Source organism: Pseudorca crassidens, chromosome 9, assembly GCF_039906515.1.
Source record: "Pseudorca crassidens isolate mPseCra1 chromosome 9, mPseCra1.hap1, whole genome shotgun sequence".
Classification (NCBI taxonomy): Eukaryota; Metazoa; Chordata; class Mammalia; order Artiodactyla; family Delphinidae; genus Pseudorca; species Pseudorca crassidens.
In genome coordinates, this window is record NC_090304.1 from 6,951,161 (window position 1) to 6,976,802 (window position 25,642).

General features: G+C 55.1%; 3 protein-coding genes across 6 annotated transcripts; 2 read left to right on the forward strand and 1 right to left on the reverse strand.

The window, feature by feature from the left end:
* Positions 1 to 2,286: 2,286 nt before the first annotated feature.
* DRAP1 (DR1 associated protein 1) lies at positions 2,287 to 4,466 on the reverse strand. Its single transcript, XM_067748309.1, has 7 exons — positions 4,307 to 4,466; positions 3,990 to 4,062; positions 3,787 to 3,880; positions 3,374 to 3,493; positions 3,160 to 3,253; positions 2,854 to 2,942; positions 2,287 to 2,503 (listed from the first exon to the last, which is right to left on the reverse strand). The coding sequence occupies exons 1-7, from the start codon at positions 4,346 to 4,348 to the stop codon at positions 2,398 to 2,400; spliced, it is 618 nt and encodes a 205-aa protein (XP_067604410.1). The 5' UTR covers positions 4,349 to 4,466; the 3' UTR covers positions 2,287 to 2,397.
* Positions 4,467 to 4,756: 290 nt separating this feature from the next.
* Positions 4,757 to 6,985, forward strand: C9H11orf68 (chromosome 9 C11orf68 homolog). 2 transcript variants are annotated; one of them, XM_067748304.1, is made up of 2 exons: positions 4,757 to 4,889; positions 5,566 to 6,985. In XM_067748304.1, the coding sequence occupies exons 1-2, from the start codon at positions 4,768 to 4,770 to the stop codon at positions 6,320 to 6,322; spliced, it is 879 nt and encodes a 292-aa protein (XP_067604405.1). In that variant the 5' UTR covers positions 4,757 to 4,767; the 3' UTR covers positions 6,323 to 6,985. The 2 variants fall into 2 exon arrangements, with proteins under 2 accessions (XP_067604405.1, XP_067604406.1); XM_067748305.1 differs by lacking the exon at positions 4,757 to 4,889 and adding an exon at positions 4,946 to 5,281.
* A 12,626-nt stretch (positions 6,986 to 19,611) lies between these two features.
* Positions 19,612 to 25,486, forward strand: FOSL1 (FOS like 1, AP-1 transcription factor subunit). Of its 3 annotated transcripts, XM_067748307.1 has the most exons (5): positions 19,612 to 19,925; positions 21,749 to 21,946; positions 23,855 to 23,962; positions 24,413 to 24,569; positions 25,218 to 25,486. In XM_067748307.1, exons 1-5 carry the CDS (start codon positions 19,836 to 19,838, stop codon positions 25,430 to 25,432), a joined length of 768 nt encoding a protein of 255 aa, XP_067604408.1. In that variant the 5' UTR covers positions 19,612 to 19,835; the 3' UTR covers positions 25,433 to 25,486. The 3 variants fall into 3 exon arrangements, with proteins under 3 accessions (XP_067604408.1, XP_067604407.1, XP_067604409.1); XM_067748306.1 differs by having other exon boundaries at positions 19,614 to 19,925; positions 24,413 to 25,361; XM_067748308.1 differs by lacking the exon at positions 19,612 to 19,925 and adding an exon at positions 20,841 to 21,035 and having other exon boundaries at positions 24,413 to 25,361.
* The last annotated feature ends 156 nt before the right edge of the window (positions 25,487 to 25,642 follow it).

Genomic DNA, 25,642 nt, shown 5'->3' on the forward strand with positions numbered 1-25,642 from the left:
ATGGCTTGGCAGGCCTTCGGCTCCGTGGACCCCAGAAGCTCACCCTCCCTGGGACTGTGCCCAACTTGCTGCTGGAGAAAACCGCTTGCTCCCTCTCCGGGGCCAACAGGAAGCACCTCCCATGCACAGTCCTTGCCAGCCAGAGCTCTCTTAGTTACAAGTAACAGAAAGCCAGCTGGCTTCTAGGGAGAAAAATTTTTTTATTGGCTCACGTGACTAGGAAGTCCAAGGTATACAGGCATCAGGGTCCAGGTTATCAGATGTTACCAGAAGATGGTGCCTCTGAGCCTCCGGGCACTGCTGTGCTGGCCCTGTGCTCAGTCAAAATCACCCTTTGGGGTGGGAAGCAGCTTTCAGCACCCACCAGCCTCCATTCCGCCAGCCTTGCTACCCCAGTGTGGCCACTGTCATCCTCACCTGGACTCCTGAGAGGGTTCCCTGCTGCCACCAGAGCCACGCGGAAGCCAGCGGCGATCTTGTCAAAACCCTTTCCCAAGGGTCCCACCTAAAGTCCCAGGGCTCAGGTGTGTTGCCCACTGGGGTCATGACACTGCCTACGTACTCACGGCGGTCAGAGCCTGTTTGATTGGCCAGGCTGGCGGTTCCCATGCCTCAACCCCACGGAGTGCAGTCAGCTGCACACACCACAGGCTGAGTAGGGATGTTTCCCCAAAAGGAACCGGGGGCTTTCCTTTCTTACACCTAGAGCAGGAGCAGATGAGAAGCAGACAAGACCCATGTGCCCTCAGGCTCCAGCTGCCCTGGGCCCACCCAGGCCTGCCATGGTGCCTCCCACTTCACAAAGAAGTCATACGCCATCAGATAAAAACCGAATACCTCAGTCCCCCACCAAAACCTACTCAACCCCTCTCCCCAGTTAGGCTGGGGTTGGCTTCGGGCAACCCCACCTCACTCCATCAGTCCCCCCTCCCATCCCTTCAGCCCCTTCAGTCTGCATTTCTGCCATCTTAAAAAATAACCCCCCCGGGGCTTCCCTGGTGGCGCAGTGGTTGTGAGTCCGCCTGCCAATGCAGGGGACACGGGTTCGTGCCCCGGTCCGGGAAGATCCTGCATGCCGTGGAGCGCCTGGGCCCGTGAGCCATGGCTGCTGGGCCTGCGCGTCCCGAGCCTGTGCTCCGCAGCGGGAGAGGCCGCAACGGTGAGAGGCCCGCATACCGCAAAAAAATAAAATTAAAATAAATAAATAAACCCCAATCCGTTCCTCCGTCCTCACTCTGAGCCACTGCCCTCTCCCACCTCCCCTCCACGGTTCTGAGTGTTGCTTCCACTCACCTCCAAGTTTCTCACCTCGCTGTCCCGTCCACAACCCCCAAGCCACTGAGGCATCCGACAGCTGAGTTCTCCCTCCTCCCACATGCCCCTGGGTGGGCACCGCAGTGGCTCCTGGGGGGCCCTTGGGCTGGCTGCTCTTCAGTCTATTTTGGTGGTCTGCCCCAGCCCTCCCCTCTCCCCGATGCTCAAGGTTCACACACCTGTCTTTAGCCCCCTATGTCCAAGCGCCCACTCCACTCCTCTCCTCAGTGGCCTCACAGGCACCCCAAACCCATCACAGCCAAACTCGAGATCTTGCTAACCCTCTTCTTCCTATTCTCCCCCAGCCCCACCCAAAGAAACCTGGGAGTCTTTGAGGATCCCCTGCCCCTGATGCAGTCAGTCATCAGCGTCCAGGATTCCCGACAGCACGCCATGCCTCCCCGCCCGCCTCACCAAGCCACTGCTCCCTGAAGACACACATCTACCTCGCGCCCGCAGCTCCAGGGTCTGCTCAGGGTCACAGCCTGCTCGCTCACAAGCCAGCCTTCAAGGCCGCCACAACCCCACGTACCTCTGCTCCCACTGCCCCTCCCCACACGCCCTGCAAGGCAACTGGCCCAAGCTCTTGTTTACAAGACTGTTGCCGTTTCCTGTCCCGTCTGTCCCTTTGCAGCAGCCCAGAGTGAGCAGAATGGTCTCCATTAGACAGACAAGAAGAGGCCACTCACAGAAGGGCAGAAACCTGCCCAGGCTCACACAGCACAATGAGACAGGTTGTCTCCCAGCATGACCGGCACCAGCTGGCTCAGGCCCTCTGCCACTCTGATCCGCCTTCCTTCCATCAGCCCCCCGGTCCTGCTCTGGCAGAACCGTGGCCTCCGGCCCCTCCCTTCAGTCAGCTGCTGTCCAGACCACCACGGCTCCTGGCCCCAGCTCAGCGTGGGGAAGGAGGTGGATGGACGGGAAGGAGGCCACAAAGCGCTGGACACAAGCTGGGACAGACACTGGTGCTCCCTTTTATTGTTGTTTTATTAATAAATTTAAGAACAGCTCTAACTTCTCTCTCCCCCCAGAGCAACTAAAACCAACTAAAAGGGGGTGGGGCCTGGGGGGCAGAGGGCGCTAGGAGTCATAATCCTCTTCATCCTCTGCGTCAGGTGCTGAGGGGCCTGGGGGTGCTGGGGGTAGAGGCAGAGTCGAGGTGAAGGGCATGAAGGGTGTCGGGGGGCTGCAGGGCAGAAAGCAGGAAAGGAAGATCAGGCCACTCTCTGGTGCAGTTTCCTGCCCACTCAGCCCCACCCGGTCCTCCACACAGGCAGCCCTGGAGCCCAGCGCCCTCTGTACCAACACGGAGCCAAGCCGAGAGAGGGGAAGGATCCAGGGCAGGTCACACAGCCTCACCCAGGGGGAGGGGACCTTCTGAGAGCACAGTATTCAGCCTTTAAGGTCTCCTCAGTTCCTCCCCTCCTATCCCTGAAATTTGCTACAACCAACAGAACCAAGTGGCCAGGGAGGCCAGGAGGGACAAGTCAGCCTTGGGGTCGGCTAGCCCTCTCTTGGTGCCACTGAACTGCTTACCTCTGAAAGTGGACAGGGGGGTGGCTGGCCTGGGGTGGGGCCTGTGGTGTCTCCTCTTCGCCGTCAGTATCTGTATCCTCAGACTCATCCTGCGAATAAGGCAGGAATGAGAAATGACCAGAAAGGCATGGGCTCATCACTGGAAAGCAGAAATAGGAGATGGACCTCCGTAGCCCCAATTTACAAGCAAACAAACCAAAACGAAAAGCTCACAGGTGAGGTTGGGACCAGGCCTCCAGCCAGCTTGGCCTGGCCGGATGCAAGGCTGCCCTGTGGGGCAGGACAGAGGGCTGGGGCCGCACTCACCTCCTGCTCCGAGTCTGTGCCCGACAGCTTCTTGTCCTTGCCCTTGCTTCCCATCCCACCATTCTTCCGGTTGCTGCTCCCTGGCTTCCGGCCCCTTCAGGAAGGTATAGTGCATCTGCCCAGAGGTCTCTCCCCTCCTTTGCCACCCGCCAGCCACCCCCAACCCCAAGGGCCTTGGCCTTCCCCACCTGGACACTGGACCCTGGCTCCCCACCTGCGGGGACCCTTGTCCCCATCCATGTGATTTTCTTCCCCGTCCCCCTGCATGTCAGGCACAGATGCCACCAGGTCCTTCAAGAAGTCAAATTGCTGCTCCAGCTCAATGCACTGCTTCCTGGAAGAGGTGGGGAGGGGATGGCACTCAGGTGGGGCACAGCCATCTGCACCCTCAGCAAGGGGCTCTCTGGATGTCAGGGGAATGGAGCCTGGAAAATTTCAATCCCAACCATCCCCCCCTTTGCTAGAACACTCAACCCCTCCTCCCAAGTTCAAACCCACTAGTCTTTGAGGCCTTGCTGATCTCCCAGCACCTCCTACCTCCCGCACTATCAGGGCACAGCCTCTCCTAAGCATGTGAACTCCTGGAAGAGGACCCCAACCGGGCCCTCCCAGAGCAGAGCCACTCACAGGTGGGACGTGGTCATGGTCTTGGCGTTTCGGGACTGGGTCACTTGGCAGGCCTTCTTCAACAGTGACTCCAGGAAAAGCTCGAGCGCCCGAGCTCAGGGGGGTCAAGGAGAACGCCCGGTGGTGTACCAGCCCACACAAAGCGACCCCGGGCTGCCGGCCTCCCCCACCTCCCTCAATCCGACCAGCCCCCAACAGGATACAGATGATGACAGGCACAGCCGCCGCCACCTTCCCAATCTCTTCATCCGTCTGCATGATCTTCTTGATCCGTGCCTGGGGAGGGGGTAGAGAGCTCGGACCCCGTCGCCTCCGTCCCGGAAGGGGTGCTTAAGTGGGGGGAGAGAAAGGGAGCATCCCAGGAGAAAGGGGGCGGGGGGCACCGACGCTGAGAGGGCACGGAAGGGGGCGGGGCGTCCGGGCCCCCGAACATCGCGATGCGCCCTACTCCCTAGCCGGGCCCGGGCCGGAGCCTCCCGAGAGCCCGGCCCGCTCCTCCGGGGCCTGGCCACGTGCTCACCGGCGGGAACCGCGCGTTGTACTTCTTCTTCTTGCTCGGCATCTCGGGGCCTCTCTCGCCGCGCCGGGCCCAGCGCCGCCGCCCGCAGCCTCCCGGCCCACGGGCCTCCTCGTCGCCCGCCCGCCGCGGTTCCCCCGGGTCCTGGTGCCGCCCGCTCCGCCCCCGCCGCTGCCCACAGGGTCCTAGCGCCGCCGGTCACGACACCGCCGCAGGGCCCGAGCGCCCTCGCCTTAGAGCCTCCCAGGCGGTGCGCGTCTGTCGCGGACTGGACCGCCACTCCCGCTCGCCCCCAAGGCCAGAAGAGAGAGCGTTAGCCCCGCCCCCCGCAGGCCCGCCTCTCCTCGCGTTCCCTGACTGCCCCGCCCCTACTGCCCCGCCCCCTACTGCCCCGCCCCTTCCCCCGGCCCCTCCCTGTGCTGCGCTTGTCTATAAAGTTGTTGTTGAAGCGGCGGGGCGCTAAGATGGCGGCGGCGGCGGCGGCAGCCGTGGCGGGGGCGGGGCGCGGCGGCGGCGGCGCAGATCCCAGGCAGGAGCGGAGCCGGGCCCGGGGCTGGGCCGGCGCCGAGCGCAGCGAAGGCCGGAGGTGACCCCGGGCGGCGGGAAGGGGTAGGGCGGGGCGGGGCGGGGGCGCAGCTAGGGCCGTGGGCGCTAATGGCGGCGGGCGCGGCGGGGCGGGAGGCTGGCCCTCCTGCAGGTTCTATCGACTGTGGGTTCGAGTCCGGACACCGCCCCGTTGGCCTCGGATCGGTCACTGCCGTCTCTGGCCTCAGTGTCCTCGTCGTTAAATGGGCTGGATAACGCCCACCTGGAGGCCTGGCGCCATGGGGCCTGCCGCGGTGCTGCGCGAACGTGTGCTTTGCCTTCCTCCATTAACTCCCGGCGCCCGGGAAAGCTGCCATCCTCTGGCAGGGCCGGGAGGGTCCCACGCCTGAATTCACATTTCGGCCCTGTCACTCACTGCAGGTGTGACCTTGGGTGAGTCCAGTCTCTCTGAGTTAAGGTTTCCTCGTCTGTAGGTCAGGGAGAGTAGTAATAACATTAACAACATCTTCACAGCTTTTGTTCCACTTCAGGCGTTTAATTCTCTACAGCTGTTTGAGACAGGAACAGTTGTTATCCATTGTAAAGATGAGGCAACTGAGGCACAGCGACATTAAGTTTTGCCCCAGGCCACACAGTTAATTCAGTGTCTGGCACCCACTAGGGCCCAGCAAGTTGGGTCTGTCGTGGACCTGCCCTAACTCAGTTCCCTACGGCAGGATGGAACCAGGTGAGGAGCTGGAGGACGAGGACTCTCCAGGTGGTCGTGAAGATGGCTTCACTGCTGAGCACCTGGCTGCAGAGGCCATGGCAGCTGACATGGACCCCTGGCTGGTGTTTGACGCCCGCACCACACCTGCCACAGAGCTGGATGCCTGGTTGGCCAAGTACCCACCATCCCAAGTTACCCGCTACGGGGACCCTGGCTCGCCCAACTCTGAGCCCGTGGGCTGGATTGCAGCATACGGGCAGGGCTATGTCCCCAACTCGGGTGATGTGCAGGGCCTGCAGGTAGCCTGGGAGGCTCTGCAGACCAGCGGGCGGCCCATCACGCCAGGTACCCTGCGCCAGTTGGCCATCACCCACCAGGTGCTCTCTGGCAAATGGCTGATACACCTGGCACCTGGCTTCAAGCTGGACCACGCCTGGGCTGGCATTGCTCGAGCCGTGGTCGAGGGCCGGCTTCAGGTGGCCAAGGTGAGCCCACGGGCCAAGGAGGGTGGGCGGCAGGTCATCTGTGTTTATACAGACGACTTCACGGACCGCTTGGGTGTACTGGAAGCAGATGCAGCCATCCGTGCAGCAGGCGTTAAGTGTCTGCTCACCTACAAACCTGACGTCTACACCTACCTGGGCATCTACCGGGCCAACCGCTGGCACCTCTGCCCCACTCTCTATGAGAGCCGTTTCCAGCTTGGGGGCAGCACCCGTGGTTCCCGTGTGCTGGACCGTGCCAACAATGTGGAACTGACCTAGTGGGGCCAAATGGGGGAGACCACCCTCTGCCGCCCCTGCTAGGGATGGATCCTCCTGTCTGTCTTCCCCCTCCTTGTCCCAAGGAGGCTGAGCGTCCCCAGCTCTGAGGACTGGGTCACTCGGGAACTGCCTGCATCTACGAACCCTTTGAACTTCTGTCCTGTGTTCAGGGCTGACTCAAGTCCCCACTGGCTGGAGGCTCTGGCTCCCTGAGTGCCAGACCTTCAGCCTCTCTATTTGCTGCTGCGCCCCTTGGTCACCCAGGACTACAGGCTGGGCGCGGACACCAGCAGGAGAGCCTTCCTTGGCCACACCCTCAGTTTTGGCTGTACCTCCCCCTCCTCCTGCATCCTCCCCTTCTCTTCCTCCCTCACAGGAGAGAAAACCTAGTGCTTCCAGTCCCTCTCCTTGGGGCCTTCACAGTCCAGCGGGCAGAGGCCCTGCAGGCCTGAGCATGCCATTTTGTTGGGGGTGGGTGGGTGATTGTTCCACTCAGCTCCTGGCAGAGACAGGGGCTGCCAGGGCCATGGATACGGGGCCTGCCCCTCCCTGCCATCTCATAGCCCACACCACCTTCCTCCTTTCTTCAGCTACCTTGTCACATGCCTGCTCCTGGCATTTCAATAAAACCCAGCTTGGGTCTGTGTCTTGAGTGTTTTTGAAGACACTGTGTTGGTGGTTACCTGCTTTGGTTGCTGGAGAGAGGCAGGGCCAGGAGAGACTGCCCTTCTGTTCTGACTGGGCCCCCCCAACTGCCTCCAGTAGTAAGCTATGCCTCACAGCCAAGGCTGGAGCCTCTCTGAGAGCCTCTGCAAAGCCGGCCCTGTTTCCCCTCCATCCCAAGAATCAGAATTAGTTTCTCAGTGACTTCCCATAAATTCAAAGATTTGGCCCAGCAAAGTCTGAGGGGCTACTGCTAGCTCAGAGGGTATATTTGTGCCCACTAGAGAAAGGTACCTCCTTGGTCCTGGCAGTTCTAGGCCGGGGCACATGGTCTGGTGAACAGAGGATGGGTTGGGTTTCAGCCGCCTAGGCTGGATATCCTTGTGCAGTGAACAACCTGCACAACCTCAGGGAGCCTTGGAAGTCCTCCCATTTCTACTCACCTCTCCCGCCTCCCTGACCATCACAGAGGCCACTGGACTGTTTGCACATCACTTCCATATGGATTATTTAATTCTCGCAACCTAACAGGAGAAGATTTGGGCCCAATTTATGGTCAAGAAAATTGAGGCCAAGAGGGGAGAGAGATGATCCCTCAGGGTCATGCAGTGAGTTGGGCAGAGTTGAGACTTGCACCCCAGTTCTCCTCAGGCAGAGTGGCGTCCCTGGCCTCACCTGCAGTTAGCTTTTTGCAACCCAGCAGGCACATTCACTCAACATGACCTCCCTGGGCCATACCGCTCAGCTGAGGCTGCTATAGCTTCTGGGAGGGCCCTGGGCTTGGCTGGCGGCTCCTGGCAGGGAGCCCCTTGGGACGCTGCTCTCGTGCCGTGCTGGAGCTGACTCAGCCTCCAGCAGCCTCATCAAATTGGAATTTGGAGCAGGGGAGCGGAGATGCCACCAGGCTGACTGGGTGGAAGTAGGTGAGTCATAAGATGCTGGCTCGGCCCCCTCCCCAGCCTCCTCCGCACCCGGGGCTGAGTCCCCTTCAGCCCAGCCCTGGGAAGTTCCCAGGGTTGGGTGGTCTCCAGGTCAAAGCCTGGTGCCCCTCAGACTGTCAGTGCCTTGCACTTACCCAAATGGGGCCAAGGCTTGGGAGGATCCTGGCCAGGCCCTTGTGGGTCCCACAAAGATGCCCAAGTGGTGTCAACACCACCTGGTTCTTCTTCCATAAGTAGCCATTTCACACACTTAGCGCCTGTCCTCCATCGTCATGGCCCTGCTTTAGCCCCTTCCTCACTCTCTCTCCCAAACCATTACAACTTGCCTCTTCTGCCCCATTCCCCCTCCCTCCCCCCACTGCCGGCTGTCCTGCAGAGCGGCCTGTGTCCATCTGCTACTCAAAGCCCTTCTGTGGCTCCCCACAGCCTGCAACTTAGAGTCCACTCTCCTGAGCCCGTTATGGCCTAGCCCCCGCCCCCAGCTGCCCCAGCTTCCCTCAGGCGTCCCTTTCTGCCCCTGCTCACCCCCGCCCCCCAGCCCGGAGCCAACTGGCTCTCCCTTCACCCCTGGCACGCAGCCCTGGGCCTCAGGCTCTTCCTTCTGCTTGAACACCTGCCTTGCAGTGAGGATCGAGGGGTTACTTATGTAACCACTGGATTAATGTCTCTCTCCCGTTGCTGGCCCCTAAGCCACGTGCCCAGACTATGCTCAGTGAAGGCAGAACAATGCCTAAATCTCAGCCCTGTCCCCAGAGGGCCTAGCACAGTTTGTGGCCAGAGCAACCTTTTCATAAATTATTGAATGAATGAATGAGTGACTCAAGTCCATCCCCTGCCACTGCCTGCAGCCTCATCTCCTCCACTCCCTGCTTCACTGCTTCTGGGTCCAGAACCATGAGCTGCCTGTGTTTTTCCTGCACACCCGCTAGCCTCCTCATTTTTGTGCCTATTCTCATGCTGTTGCCTCTGCCTGGTATACCTGACCCTCACCCGCTTCCCTGGCTGACTCCAGATCTCAGATGCACATGCTCAGGTGTCATCCACTCAAGAGGTTCCCCCTCCCCCAGCCATGCACACCCCAGGCTCCCGTAATGCACACGCACCTGTGTCTCTCATCGGTGCATCCGAGGCCCCTCAAGGACAGTGGCTGCGCTTTATCCCCCAGCGTGTCCTCAGCATCCAGCATAGTACCTGGCTTAGCATAAGTGCCAAATAAACATGATTGAATAACTGAGTGACTGAATGAAAGTTGCCCTCTGTCTCTGGGCCTCAGTTTCCTCATTCCATTTATAACAAGAGCAAGGCACTGTGCTAAGTGTGTACCTACGTTATCTAAGCCTCACCCAGCTCTACTATTATTGCCATTTTGCAGAAGAGGAAACTGAAGCCCAGAGTGGTTCAGTAATTGTTTCAAGGTTACAGAGTTCAATATTTGAATCCCGGTCATTCAGCTCCACAGCACCCAGTGCACTGTTGAGCCCCCCACTATGTGAAAGTGCTGTGGGGAGGGGGGCTGCCGAGGTAATTGAGATCCAGCAAGGACTTAGGATCTGATTTGGAAAGCACACAGGTTCGGCCCTCAGAACCACCTGAGAGAGAGGCTGGGCCAAGACTAAGATTCCCATTTTACTGTTGGAGAAACTGAGGCCCAGAGAGTAGAGTGACTAAGCCTACTGAGCAGGAAGGATCTCCCGGGCCTACAGCGGGGACTGCTCCCCTGCCAGGGCAAGAGCTCCCAAGACACACCCACTCAGGCTGGCAGGGAATTGTGTCCTGTTTGTCTGGCCCGTTCCCATACAGGCATCAGGGAGCAGCCCTGACCCGGGGTAGGCCAGGCTGGATAAATTTGGACAAGCCGCTGTGCTCTGCTCCCTTTTATAAAACCACAGAAGGATGACTGAGCCAGGAAAAGGAGGACACCTGCACTGCATCTACTCCCGCCCGCATGCACCGCGAACCCCAGCCCCCAGGCAGGAGGCTCCAGAGGGGCTAGCCTGTGAATGGGGAGAATCTCTACCCACCTCCTGATTCCGGCTAGGGTGAGGGGCTGAACCGGGGAGGACAGGAAACAGCTGAGTCGGGAGAAGGCTTCAGCCAGAGCTTTGGCGAGGTTTGGGGGATTTTCCCAGCAACTGCACCCCACTCCCGCCCACTGGGAGGGGCCCTGGCAGAGACCAGGCTTGGGTCACACAGCTGATTCATCTGAGGAGGGAAACTCCCCGTTTCTCTGACGCGCATCCCCCAGGTGCTGAGGAGTAACCTGAGGGCACCTAGCCCAGAAACCTACCTTTCCTTGATTACTGGCCTCCTAGTAGGGCTTGAAAACCCCCCAGGCTGGACAGAGGGACAGAGTTGGGCAGGGTGGCAGGGCATCGGGGCAGCTTCCTAGGGAATAGAGGCAGAGACCGGAACCAGAGCGACGGCTGGACAAGGGGCACCTCAGGCATTTTCCCCCCCTTACCCATTTTTCAGATGAGAAAACTGAGGCTCAGATAGCAAGAACAAACACACATGCAGACCTGCTCTGTTCCAGACACTACTCTAAGCAGTTTGTACGCATTCACCCCTTTTGGTCCTCACAGCCCTCGTTTTACTGAGGAGTAAACTGAGCCGAAAGGGGGTAAGTAAAGGCCACAGTCAAGGCTGGAAATGCTCCGGAGGCTCTCCACAACGCCCGAGCGCTGTGCACACCCCTACGGCAGGGTGCTCCCCCCTCTCCCTGAGCACCTCTGGCCCCAGGGGCCAGAGACCTCCCTGGGGTGAAGTCTGAAGTGGTCTCTGGGGACCCTTTATCCTCACGTCCCAACTCAGGCCCCTGGGAACCTTAGAGGACAGGCAGGTCACCCACGGGACCCTGGCTCCTCCGAGGCTAAAGGGAGAAAGCTGGCTCCTGCAGAAAAAAAATCAGCCAAACCCACAGAGGGCAGGAGAGGGCAGCGAGGCGTTCCCGCCAAAATCTTCCTCTGGAGGGTTTTGACTCCTTTCCAAAGACCAATCCTTTCCCGCCCCCCCATCCCTGCGTCAGAGCCTCCCTTTCCTGTCTGCCTGCCCCCGGCCCTGACACCACACACACTCATGCCCGCACACACAGGCACACACGTGCACACCGAGAGTCCAGCCTCCAGGCCACTGCCCCTCAGCAGGCCGGCCCTGCGCCCTCTGTCCTGGGCCAGGGGCCCGCTGGCTACTCGAGGGGAGCTGAGGGTGTGGCTCTGTGGAGTGTAGCCCAGGGCCCCACGCAGACAACTCTGCCCATCTGGCTCCCACTCACAAGCGGATGACTCACCCCCTTGTCCCCCATGACTCAGTTTACACGGGTGCCCAGAGGTCCTCCCAGCGAGGGTGGGGCGGTTTATTAGCCCAGCCCAGGCCCACCAGCCTTTCATCCCTGGATGAGAGTTTCATCCCCCTCCTGGCCCACAGCCAGAGCTGGCACCCGGAGCCTGGAGCCTGGAGGTGGCGGGAAGCCTCAGGCCTGGGAGGGTAGGAGAGTCCAAGAACTGAGTGACAGTCCCCAACTTCCCTGGGCCTGGGTCTGCAGGGAACAGCAGCTACTCTAAGAAATAAGAGGCCAGGCTGAGCGGGCAGAGCGCCATCACGGGCACCAACAGCAGAGCCCTCGATGTCCTGCATTCAGAGGAAATGGTCCACGTGGCACAAAACATAACAGCAAGAAAACCCTCACTAACGTGTATTGATCGCTTACTGTACCAGTCCTGTGCTAAGTGCCATCCACACCTTGCCTCATGTACTGAAGGGCGCGTACAATCATTATGATCTCCGTCTTAAAAGTGAGGAAACAAGCATAAAGAAGAGAATGACCCAGGTCACACAGCCAGGACTCAAACCCAGGCCATCCAACTCCAGAGCTCACGTTGCTATCCCTCCTGCCTCCCTGAGCCGCGCTGGTTGGAAGAGGGATGACGGCCCAGTCTGCCCTGCCCCTTCCCCCAGCGCACCTCTGCGGAAACCTCTGGTTTTAGGGATCACTGTATGTAAACCACTAATCTGCAAGAAGGAAAAACTGAGGCTCCCAGAGGGAAAAAGACTGGCCTGAGGTCCCATAACAAATCAGAGGTGCAGCCAGAGCTGGGACCATGTAGTTAACACTCTCCCCAGCGCCCTGGGATGGAGAGGTCTGCCCCGCACAGACTCCCTGTAACCCTTTAGCCCAGCTCCTTTCCCTCTCTGGAGCCTCATGTGCTCCTCTGCATCATGGGGACAGGACTGCCTTCACAGCAGGGTGGCATGAGGCTCAAAGGACAGCAGAGGGACCAGTGCTCAGTGGCATCTGGGGAATGAGGAGGGTGATACCTAGGCCCTGGAAGCAGCAGCCCAGCCCCTTCTCATCCCACCCCGTTCCTCGGCCCGGGCCCCACCAAATGGCTCCCTCCACCCCACGGGCCAGAAGACCTTCCCATAAGGGACTCCAGCCCCCTCCTCCCCAGACTCCAGCCTCAGTAAAGTGAGCATAGGTCCCTTCCCCGTTCAAACAGCACTCAGGGGTCCTCTTGTCCTCTAGCCCAAGTCAAGCCCCTCACACGGGACTAAGGGCCCTGGCTTAGGCCTCACTCAGCCCACCCTTCCCATCGTGGTCCCAATACACATTCTACCACATGCCCTAGACAACAGGGAGCCAGGCCTCGCCTCTCCCAACCCCCGGGCCTTTGTAAAGCCTACTGACTCCAAATCCAGAAATATCTCCTCCATCTTCAGATACCCCTCAACCAGGAAACCTGCTGCCCCTACCCTCACAATAGGAAAGCATCCTTCCTTCCTGGGCGCTCCTGTAATTCCCCCGGCACTCTCCAGCTCCCGGCCCCAGCACTCTCTACCTTCCACCAGGGATGTTTTCCTCAGCAGCTGATCCCTTTTTTGGGCTGTAAACACCTTGGGGCCAGGACCAAGTCTGCTTCCCTACCTCCCCGACTGCTGGTTCCATTCGACTTTAACTCTGTTAATTCAGGAGAATGGATAAACTTGTCCATCATGCAACGGGACCAGACTCAGAAATCAAAAGAAGTGAATTACTGCTACCCACAACCTGGATGAATCTCACAGACATAACGGTGAGAAACGGAAACCAGACACAAAAGAACACACACTGTATGATTCCACTGATGTGAAAATCTAGAAGAGACAAAACTGATCTATGGTGATAGAACTGAGATAAGTGACTTTCTGGGGTAGGGAGGATTGACCGCAAAGGGGCAGGAGAAAATTTGCTGGTGGATGGAAATATTCTATATCGTGACTGGAATGTGCTTACATGAGTGAATACAAATGGTCAGACATAAGACCGGCACATTTTTTAAAATGTAAATTTTACTGAATGTAAAATATACCTCAACGAAGTAGATTTTTGTTTGATGGGGCAGGTCTACATATACTCAGTGGAAGGATTTCCAAGATATAAGAAAACAAAAAAGCAAGGAGCAAAACAGGGTATAGAGCAGAGCAGGCTAACTTCTGGGTAAAAAGATAGGCAAGAGACTGAATACAATAGAGAGGGAGGCTTTTCACTGTACACCCTTGGGTAGCTTCTGGATCTTGAAGCATGTAAATGTATTACCTAGTTGAAAAACAAATGCAATGAAAAATTTTAAAACATAAGGCAAAGTAAAAAATAAAAATCATGTTTTAAAATAATTTTTTCTCTTACATGCACTATATATATATATATATATATATATATATATAGTGTTTTGTGTTTGTCTCCCCCAAACAGAAAATCTTTAAAAATTATTCTGAGCAGGTTAAAAAAAAAATGTAACCTGCTGGTGGGTTGGAGAACTGTTGGAGAGAATCAAAGCCAAATTTATAGGTACCCTATGACCCACAAATCCACCCCGGGCACATATCCAAGAGAAGTGAGTGCAATTGGCCACCGAAGGACATATCAAGAATGCTCATGAGGGAATTCCCTGGCAGTCCAGTGGTCAGGACTCCGTGCCTCCACTGCAGGAGGCACGGGTTCAATCCCTGGTTGGGGAACTAAGATCCTGCAAGTCACGCGCAGCACAGCCAAAAAAATATGTTCACAGCAGCCTTATTCAGAAGAGCCCCAAACTTGGAGAGCCCCCAATATCATCATCAGAATGTAGAGAGTGATTATGGGATATTTGTGCAATGAAATGCTACACAGTAATGGGAAAGACCAAGCTACTGCTTTACCCAACAATGTAGACGAATCCCTCAGACATGCTGTGTAAAAGAAGCCAGACCCCGGACTTCCCTGGTGGTCCAGTGGTTAAGGCTCCGTGCTTCCAATGCAGGGGGCGCGCAGGTTCGATCCCTGGTCAGGGAACCAGAATCCCACATTCCGCATGGTGCGGCCAAAAAAAAAAAAAAAGAAACCAGACCCAAGAGAGTACATGCTGTATGTTTCCATTTACATGAAGTTCAAGAACAGGCAAAACTGATCTATGACTCTAGAAGTCAGAATAGTGGTTACCTATAGATGGGGGATGGTGAGTGGGAGGAGGCACAAAGAGGTTCTGGGCTGTTGGAAATACCCTACACCTTGATCAGGGTGGTAGCTACATGCGTTTACATACATGTAAAAAATCACTGACCTGAACATGTTGGATGAGTGCACTTTACTGTAGTTATGTTAAACTTCAATTTCATCAACAACCTAAATATAAGAATCAAATTATAAAACTATTAGAAGAAAACATAGGGATGAATGTTCATGACCTCAAATTTGGCAATGGATTCTGCAATTGGACACTGGGAGCATGAGCAACAGAAGGAAAAATAGGTGAACTGAACTTCAAAAAAATTATAAAAACTTTTGGGCATCAAAGGACTTTATGAAGAATGTGAAAAGACCACCTACAGAATGTTAGAAAACATTTGCAAATCATATATCTGATAAGCGTTTGGTAGCCAGAATATATAAAGAACTCATATAATTCAGCAACAACAAAAAGAAAGCAACCTAATTAAAAATGGGCAAAGGACTTAAATACACATTTGTCCAAAAAATATATACAAATGGCCAACAAGCATATGAAAAGATGTTCATTGGTCATTAAGGAACATGATTGGTTATTAAGGAAATGCAAATCAAGACACAATGAATAGAGAACAAATGTATGGACACCAAGGGGGGAAAGCGGCGGGGGCGGGGGGTAGGGGGTGGTGTGATGAACTGGGAGATTGGGATTGACATATATACACTAATATGTGTAAAATGGATAACGAATAAGAACCTGCTGTATTAAAAAATAAATAAAATAAAATTCAAAAAAGAAAAAGAGACACAATCACTTCACACCCTCTAGGATGTATTTTAAAAACAGAAAATAATAAGTGTTGGCAAGGATGTAGAGAAATTAGAACCCTCAGGCACTGCTGGTAGGAATGTAAAAGGGTACAACCAGTGTGTAAAACAGTCTGGCAGTTCTCACAAGATTACACAGAGAGTTACCATATGACCCAGCAATTCCACTGTTAGGTATATGCCCAAGATAAATGGAAACACATGTTCACACAAAAGCTTGTACACAATGTCCACAGAAGCATTATTCATAATAGCCAAAAAGTAGAAACAACCCAACGTCCATCAACTGATGAATAAATAAATTGTGGTATAGCCATACAATTGAATATTATTCAGCCATAAAAAGGAATGAGGTGTTGCTACTTGCTACAACACTGATCAGCCTGGAAAACATTATGTTAAGTGAAAGAAGCCAGACACAAAAGGTCACAAATTGTACAATAAATTTTCCATTTATATGAAATGTCCATATGAGGCAAATCTGTAGAAACAGAAAGCAGATTAGTGGATACCAGGGGATGGGAGGAGGGGCTAATTGGGAGTCATTACTTAATGGATATGGAGTGTTTTTCTGGGATAATTTAAAAGTTTTAAAACTAGAGAGAAGTGGTGGTTGCACAACATCGTGAATGCACAAAATCCCATTGAAGTGTACACTTTAAAATGGCTAGGAAGGGGCTTCCCTGGTGGCGCAGTGGTTGAGATTCCGCCTGTCGATGCAGGGGACACGGGTTCGGGCCTTGGTCTGGGAAGATCCCACATGCCGTGGAGCGGCTGGGCCCGTGAGCCATGGCCGCTGAGCCTGTGCTCCACAACGGGAGAGGCCTATGTACGCAAAAAAAAAAAAAAAAAAAAAAGGCTAGGAAGGAACTTCCCTGTTGGCGCAGTGATTAAGTATCTGCCTCCCAATGCAGGGACACGAATTCGATCCCTGGTCCGGGAAGACCTCACATGCTGCGGAGCAACTAAGCCCGTGCGCTGCAACTACTGAGCCTGCGCTCTAGAGCCCGCGAGTTACAACTACTGAAGCCCACGCGCCTAGAGCCCGTGCTCCGCAACAAGAGAAGCCACCGCAATGAAAAGTGTGCATACTGCAACGAAGAATAGCCCCAGCTCGCCATAACTAGGGAAAGCCCATGTGCAGGAAGGAAGACCCAACGCAGCCAAAAATAAAAATCAATTAATTAATTAAAAGACTTTAACAAAACATTAATTAAAAATGGCTAATTGTATGTTATATGAATTTCACCTCAATTTTAAAACTAAATAAACTTCAATGTAGAAAGTGAACGCAAACTGGAAAACAAACATCACCTACAATGCCCTGGGAGCATTGACAGAACCTACTGGGCGCAAGGCACACTCATCCACCACCTCCTTTCACCTCATTGCAGCCCCAGGAGGTGGGGATTGTCAGGGACTCAGAGAGGGAAGGTGATTGAGCCAGTCTCACACAGCTGCCAAGGGACAATGCCTGGATCTTTCAGACCTCCCAGCCCCCAGACTCCTGAAACCACTGTGGCCCCCTGGGATTCTCACCAGGCCTCCCTGGGTGGGAGCCGGTGAGGTCAGGGGCCAGGAACGTTACTGCAGCCACGAGGCGGGCGTTAGTGACTGAGGAGCTTGGAATGTGCTGCCTCTGAAAGGACCTCCTTGTGGCTCCACTGACGGTTAGAGCAGGAAGGGACTTTCAGAGTCACGTAATCACACACACACACACACACACACACACACACACACACACACACGAAACCTGAGCCCCTGCTCAGTCACTGTCCCAGGCTGCTTGGGGAGTGGGGGTAGGGTGGTGTTTCTGGAGCCGGCAGACGAATGCAGTCAAGGCTGACCTGTGTTAAGCCTCGCATGTGCCACAACCTGGCTGCCTGTGTCACTCCGACCTGTCCTGCTTGGACTTAGCCAAGGAATTCAGATATCAGTTAGTGTGTGTGCATGCGCATGAGTACCTTAGCATGTGATCAGAGCCCCCAGAGCTCCCAGCCCTGGGGCTTTTTATTAACACGTAATTATTTTTGCTATTTGTCAAATGTTTACTATATGCTGTATGAAGCATGTGACATCATTTTATATCTATTCTCCGACAACCCTGAGACGTTATCACTATATAGTTACCGTTATGTCTTCATTTTACAGATGAGGCTCTGAGAGACTGTATGCCTCATCCAGAGCACACAGCTGGCGAGCAGCCTAACCAGAATTCGAATTCAGACCTCAGCCTTGTCTGATTCCAGCATATCTGTTCTTTTCCGTGAATCACACTGCCTGAAAAAATCTCTCTCTCTCTCTCTCTCCCTCTCTCTCTCATGCACGCACATGCACACACACACGTGCACACACACACACACACCCCATATATTTCTCATTCTGTTAAACTGCTGGTGGTTCCTTTTCTTTTTAGAGAATGACAAGCATTGAGTAGAATAAGGGCAAGGGAGAGGCACCAGGCTGGTAACCACCTTCTGAGTGCACATCACTTTATGGCCTACAAAGCACTTTCACATTTGTGATCTCATCTGATCCCATAGCAACCCCATGAGGTCAGCAGGAGGCTCAATTATTTCCATTGGGAGTGGGACTTAGCAGGAAGGTGACCCGCCCAGGGTAACAGAGACAGAAAATGGTGGTACTGAGACTGGAAGCCCAGGGCCAAGCTGGCCTCTTGGCTCTAAGTCCTGAATGTGTCAACTGACCCTGACGTCTGTCCCCAAGTAAGGCAGCCCAGGTCCCCACCTTCCTGAAATCTTCCCTCCCTGAGGACAAAACTGGAGCTGATCAAAAGGAGGTACCAATGGAGGGCCTCCCTAGTGGCACAGTGGTTAAGAATCTGCCTGCCAATGCAAGGGACACAGGTTCGAGCCCTGGTCCGGGAAGATCCCACATGGCGCGGAGCAACTAAGCCCGTGCGCCACAACTACTGAGCCTGAGCTCTAGAGCCCGCAAGTCACAACTACTGAGCCCACATGCCACAACTACTGAAGCCTGCGCGCCTAGAGCCCGTGCTCTGCAACAAGAGAAGTCACGACAACGAGAAACCTGCGCACTGCAACAAAGAGTAGCCCCCACTCACCGCAACTAGAGAAAGGCCGCGCACAGTAACAAAGACCCAACACAGCCAAAAATAAATAAATAAACAAATAAACAATTTTTTAAAAAGGAGGTACCAGTGGAAAGCAGGAGAGCCCAACTCTCTCTCTGTATAGTTGTGTGACACTGGCAGCTCCTTGTTCTCTCCTCAGTTTCTTCATCTGTAGAATGGGAAGAGGCAAAGAAGAAGTTTCAGGGTGGTTCTCTCAGCACTGATATTGTGCATGTGTGAAAACATGTCTGTCTCTGAGGGCTTTGAAAACCCTTGCCTGAGCCCGGGCTTGGAGCTCCCACAGCCCTGATTTGGCAACCTGCTTCGGCCACTGGCTTAGTGATCTTAGGCACCTCATTTCAACATCTCTCAGCCTCAGTTTCCCCATCTGTAAAATGGGGATGATAACGACACCTACCTCCCATGGTTGTTGGTCTTTGGTTGTTGACATTTGGTCCTGGCCTCACATTCACACAGACCTTTGACATAATCCCCAAACAAGGGTGGTGACTATGCAGTCCTGGAAGAGCAGTTACAGTATTTAAAGAAGATGGCGTTTATCAGAGCACAGGACAACTGTGTCCCACCACAGGCTCTCACTGCTTATAGGGGCTCTGAATTAAAATTTGTTATAGCTCCTGAGATTATCCTGAGAGTAGTGCAATTATATTGCATTGCATTTGTGGGTAGTTCAACGCATTAATATGTCATTGTAAGCATTTAAAATATACACCATTTTGGTAACCCTGGTTTGTCATTTATTCACTTTTTAGTATACCTGAACCCTAAAACAATGCAAGTGAGTGGGCCTCACCCCAAGACTTGGATGGTAGTAGCACGATTCCTGGCATGAAATAATGGCAGTAGCACGGTCCCTGGCAGTAAATGATGATGATGATAATAATTACATCAATCACATTTATAATCCGATTTACAGTTTCCAGACCACTTTCACATTCTTCATTCCAACTTCCCACGCGTGGCAAGCTCGCTATGTGATTATTTCGTCCCATTTTACGGATGCAAACACTGAGGCCAGACCAAGCAGTGAGAGGCTCTGGAGTCTGGCGGCGGAGGTCTAGGTCTGCGCTTGAGGCCTGGGCGGGGCTGGGTGGGGCGGGGCGCCCGGCTGCTCTCAGGTGCGTCTGTCCGCGGGGGAATCCTTCGCTCCACCTGGGCGCGGCGAGGAAATTGCACCATGTATGGGCAGCTACGTCAGAGGGGGCGGACCCGCCGCTGTCTCTGGGGGCCGCCAAGTCCTCCCCTTTTGCCCAACAAAAGTCGGCTACTGGATCGTAGGAAGCGATGAAAAGTTCAGGGCGGACTGACAAAAGGCAGTGCGTCTGGAGAGGTGGAGCCCAGAGTTGTCCAGAGCCGCTGCGATACGCTCGCTCTCCGCTCCCACCCCCAGTGGAAGTGGTTCAGCCCGAGGACTTCTCATTCATAAAAAGAAAAGACTCCGCTAGGAGCGAGTGAGTCAGAACCGAAGCCGCCGACGCGGACCCCACAAAGCAGCCAGCCCAGGGCATGTTCCGAGACTACGGGGAACCCGGGCCGAGCTCCGGGGCCGGTGGTGCGTACGGCGGCCCGGCGCAGCCCCCGGCGACAGGCCAGCAGGTGAGAGGAACCCGACGCCTGGGATCCCCAGGTGGACAGAGCCTGGGACTGTGCGGGCCGCTCCCGCACACTCGGGGACTGGGACCGGGAACAAGGAGCAGGGAATGGGTCTCGGAGCAGTGGCAGCGGATTATGCCCATTCTCCGCTGTCTAAGGGCACTTTCTCCCCCACTCCCCAGCGGAACGGGCGCGGCGGGCGGAGCAAACATCTGCGAACATCCCCTCTCGCGCTCGTACCCCTTCCCGTCTCTGTCTGCTGTCTATCTGTCCCTCCGTCTCCGTTACCTTCTTTCCTTCTTCCTGTTCACCGCTAATTTCTTTGTCCCATCTACGTCGGAAGGGGACCCCTTAGTCCGGGATTAGTCCTAGCCCCGACAGGATCAGAGAGGGTCTGATCCTTCTCGGACTCACTTTCCGAGGTCCGGAGTCTGAGCCGCGGCCGCCGAGACGTCCCTACGCACGGGATCCACCGCCAGGCTAGCCCCGACAGACTGCGAATCCTCGGCAGTCTGTCTGTGATCATCCGTGTGCCTGACCGTTTGTTTGTCCCTCCCCACCCCGTCGCCAAGTCCTCATCCCCATCTCGGCGCAGTGGAGCCTGGTGGGCCCCGGGAGACTGGCCCTTGACCCTTTTACGGGTTGGGGCCGGTGGAAACCGCGAGGTGCCGGAAGTGCGCGAGGTCCTGCAGCGGCAACTCCCGCGCCCCCGACTCTCGGCACCGAACGGCGTCCGCTGAGGGTTGAGGGGGGACCCGGGAGGCTGCAGGTGCCCATTTCCTGTCGAGGGGCCGTGAGCACGTGTCGCTAGGGGAGGGAAGGAGCGGCGTCCGTTCCGCCGAGTCACGGCGGCGAGTCACGGTGGCTGACTCACCCGGAGCGCCCCTCCCTTCCTGGCTCGGAGCGTCCCGGGCCCGGACAACCTCGGGAGCGGGAGATGCCGCCGGCGGCACCTCGGCCCGGAACTGGGGTCACTGGGTCACTAGGCCCGCAGCGCTGAGCCGGGGACACTGCTGTCCAGACTTGCCTGGGCTTGAACCCAGTTCTCCTCCGGAACACTGAGCCCCCATCTCAACCCATTCCTCACGTTTCTGGCTGAAAGTATCATGACAGGTAATACCTGGAGCGCATACTGTGCAGCCTTGCATTGTGATGGACAGTTTCCACCCCATTTACTTTACCTCACAGAATCCAAGACCCCACTGATTTTAAAACCCACCATTATTTTGTGCCACTAATTTTTTTTTTAAAGTTACCAATTCAACTATGATTTCAGAGCTACTGAAGGGAACTTGTTAGCATCAGTGAAATGCTGTAATCCTCACCTATGACAATATTAAAAACAAGGAAACGGAGGCACATTGAAGTTAAATAATTCGCCCTGACAGCCAGTAAATGGCTGAGCTAAGATTAGAACTGGGCTAGCTTGAACTCAGAGCAGTGGCTCTTGCCCACCATGGCCCCTGTGTGTTGGGCACCTGCCAGTTACCAGGCTCTGTCACACACACATTCTCTCACCTGATTCTCACAGTCACCCTCGAAGTTAGGGGCTGTCATTATCCTCTTTATGTAGATGGGACTCAGGCAGGGTGCAAAAGTGGGTAAGAAGAGCCTGGCTGCCTGGATCCAAACCCCACTTCCCACTTATTGGCTGTGTGTCTAGGGACAACTGTTTTCCTGTCAGAAAATGAAGATACTCTTGTGCAAATTATATGAGTCAGTATTTGTAAAGTGGTTGGGACAGCACCTGGAATTCACACTTTATTACTGGAAGCCCCTCAATCCACAGAGACCTTATCCCTGGCCCTCCATGTCTTATCCCTCAGAAGTTCCACCTCGTGCCAAGCATCAACACTGTGAGTGGCAGCCAGGAGCTGCAGTGGATGGTTCAGCCTCACTTCCTGGGACCCAGCAGCTACCCCAGGCCTCTGGCCTACCCCCAGTACAGTCCCCCACAGCCCCGGCCAGGAGTCATACGGGCCCTGGGCCAAACTCCAGCAGTGCGTCGCCGGCCCTGTGAACAGGTAAGAAGCAGTGGCGTTTGCACGGGTTCTTGTGCCCACAGGGATGCTGAGGTGTAGAGCATAAGCTCTTGCCCAGAACGCAGGCTTAGAAGGGGCATGGGGAGAACAGACCCACTGGTGACTACTGGCCAAGACATAAAGTGATGAGACCCCCTGGGGAGACCCAGAGGGCAAAGCAGTCACTTCTGGATCAAGGAAGGCTTCCTACAGGCCTAGAAGGATGGGTAGGATTTGAATAGAGAGAAAGATGAAAGAAAAGACATTCCAGGAAGAGGGGATGGCAGGAGAAGGAACGGAGGTAGCAGTGAGAACATGCAAGGTGTATGTGTGGAAAGTTGTGTGGACAGTAGAGGGTCTCCAGCTGCTGACAGGTATGGAGAGGGCGGGCTTATGCTGTCTATGTTGCTGGGAAGAGAACAGAAAGAGGAGGGTTCCCTTCAGCTACTCTCTGAGGCTCTGTTTCTTATCTCATTTAATCCTCACGAAAACCCTCTTGGGAATGAACTCTGGTATTCCCCATTTTACAGCCAAGGAAATGAAGGCACAGAGAGGTAGTCACTTGCCCAAGATCACACAAGTAGTGAGTAATGAGACAGGTCTGTCCAATTCTAAAGTCAGATCGTAACCACTAATCCACACTGTCTCACCAGGAGGTTAAGAGAAGGCTTGAAGCTTAGAGAGCTGGGAACTCTTACCTCCCAAACCACGGTTCTTAGCAGCACACTGCTAATAAAGTCCGTGCCAAAATAAATGAATAAGAGCTAGAGGGTCTTTAGGGAGTGGTTCCACTTTCCTCTCCCTGGGGCATTTTGGTATCTGAGACTATAGTGGGTGAGGTCTGCACGTTAAGGAACTTGCTCTGACAGCAGGGTAGAGGATGGGGAAGACGTCAGGATCCTAACAAAGATGTGCCGTCGGCCAGGGGTGACTTCCCCAGAAACAGAATGGCTGGCTTTTGTGACCAACTGGAAGGAGACCATGGTGTAAGCCCCAGAGGCAGGCTCCTGGACTTCCTTCAGCCATGATCCTGGGTACTCCTAGACTGAGGCTGTGAGCTGTGAGTGGGGTCCTTTCGGGGGAGGTAGTCTCCATCAGCTGGCCTCTTTCTCAATGTTAAATAGAGTGAGTGGATTTTAATTTCTGCTCTGGAACCACAAACAAGTTATTCTTTCTTCTCTGGGCTTCAGTTCCTTACACGAAAAGTTGGGTTAAGAATCTTTATAAACAGATGTAGAGAACAAACGTATGGACACCAAGGGGGGAAAGCGGCGGGGTGGGGGGGCATGTGGGGTGGGATGAACTGGGAGACTGGGATTGACATATATACACTAATATGTATAAAATAGATAATAAGAACCTGCTGTATAAAAAAATAAATAAAACTTAAATGATTAAAAGGAACCTGTGTAAAGCTCTTAGCTGGCACATAGTAGATTCCCGATGAACAACTACTTAGCAGCTCTCATTAGCCCCTCTTGGTGCTTACAGCCCCTGGGGAAGAGGAGACTCGGTTATCAAGAGACTGAAAAGAATGAGGGTCCTTTTAAAAAGAGTGGCCTGGTCCCAGAGGCTCATGGGAGGAAAGGCCACTTATAGCTGCGGAATGAAAGAAGCTTCCAGGAACGGCCGGGGTCGGGTGTGGAATCTTAGCTGAGCCTGGGAGAGGAGGAGGGTTAAGGTTTGTAGAAGGACGGGAAGGGCATTCCGAGAGGAATCATAGGAGGCAAAAGCTGGGTGCGAGGAGGAAATATGACTCATCCAAGCTTACTAAAGCGGGGAACCGGTCGGGGTGCAGAGGTCCCAAAACGCAGCCTGAGGGTGCCCCTGCGCTGCCATGCCCTCGGCCAGGCTCCTACCACTGGGCCAGCAGCACAGGGTCCACCTCACTGCTCTCTCTACCCTCCCCAGATCAGCCCCGAGGAGGAGGAACGCCGTCGAGTGAGGCGCGAGAGGAACAAGCTAGCCGCGGCCAAGTGCAGGAACCGGAGGAAAGAACTGACCGACTTCCTGCAGGCGGTGAGCACCGGCGAGTGCGGAGGGTGCCCAGGTCCCGGCCCACCCAACCTCAGAAGGCCCCCAGTTCCCAAGAGCCCGCGGGGCCGCAGGGGGCGCCGGTATATGAAGTCCCCTGCCCCACCCCCGGCTCCCTGTCGGAGGCGCACTCCGACGAGGAAAATGTGATTAAAAATTAATTGCAGCGGGTCTCTCTCTGAACAGAGAAGAGCTGAAGCTGGGACCGACAATGTCCTTCGAAGATGCCCCCCGAGCCTGATGGGAGTCGTGCCCATTTTCTCCCATCGACTCATGGGAGTTGTAGTCCAGACTTGCTGGAGACTCCCCACTCCCCCCCGCCCCCTCGCCACCACCACCCACCTTCCGCGCCCCAACCTTCCAATCACTACCACAGTGGGAGGCTCCGCGGTATTCAGCCCTCATCCTCCTGACTCCTCTCCTGATCGTCCACAGGAGACCGACAAACTGGAGGACGAGAAATCCGGGCTGCAGCGAGAGATTGAGGAGCTGCAGAAACAGAAGGAGCGCCTGGAGCTGGTGCTGGAAGCCCACCGCCCCATCTGCAAAATCCCGGAAGGGGCCAAGGAGAGCGAAACCAGCGGCACAGGCGGTACCAGTGGCACCAGCAGCCCACCAGCCCCCTCCCGCTCTGTGCCTCGTATCTCCCTTTCCCCAGGGCCTGTGCTTGAACCCGAAGCATTGCACACTCCCACGCTCATGACCACACCCTCCCTGACTCCTTTCACCCCCAGTCTGGTCTTCACCTACCCCAGCACACCGGAGCCCTGTGCCTCAGCCCACCGCAGGAGTAGCAGCAGCAGTGGGGACCCCTCTTCTGACCCCCTTGGCTCCCCAACCCTCCTGGCCTTATGAGGCACTCCAGCCCCCACTCCCTGCGGGTGCTACCCTCACCAATATTTCCCTGCCCATTGGTCCAGCTGGCCTGGACCATATCTCATGTCCAACCCCAGCAGATTCTTCTCCATCCCTCCAGATGAGACTGGGCATATTTTGCTTCCTGGTAGTGCCAGCTTGGGGCTACCAAAGCTGCCCCCTCTTTCTCTAGAGCTGGCCTCTCTAGCACAATTTGCACTAAGTCAGAGACAAAGTGGTTCCTGTTTGTTGGAGAAAATTCCGGGCAGCTCCCAAGGGACTTTGTAGATTCTCAGAGGTCCTCTGGAGCCCTAAATCCCTGCAGATCACCCCTATAGTCACCATCACCCTCTTCCTGTGATTCACCCAACCCTACCCCTGACAGGAGGTGATGCTCTACCCGCCGAGAACACTAACTCACCCAGCCCCACTGCCAGCAGCACCAGGTTATTGAACCAGGACACTCTGCCAGCCCCTCATAAGTGGAACAGCTCAGGAGGTGCCAGAGGTTTCTATGATGAGCTGACCTGCAGCCCCAGCTCTGAGAAGACTTTAGCTCCAAGCCTCCACAGCGTGGGCAGCTGCTATTTATTTTCCTAAAGAGAGTATTTTTATACAAACCTGCCAAAATGGAATAAAAGGCTTGCAGCTCTAGCCTGCTCTCATTGGACCCAGAGGCTAAAGGGAGAAGATTTGGAGCCAGAAGCCCTAGGCTCCCATTTCAGCTCCACCAATTCACTACATGACCTTGGACAAATTCTTTGATATTTCTGGACCTTGATTTTCTTATCTGACAAGTGAGGCTACATC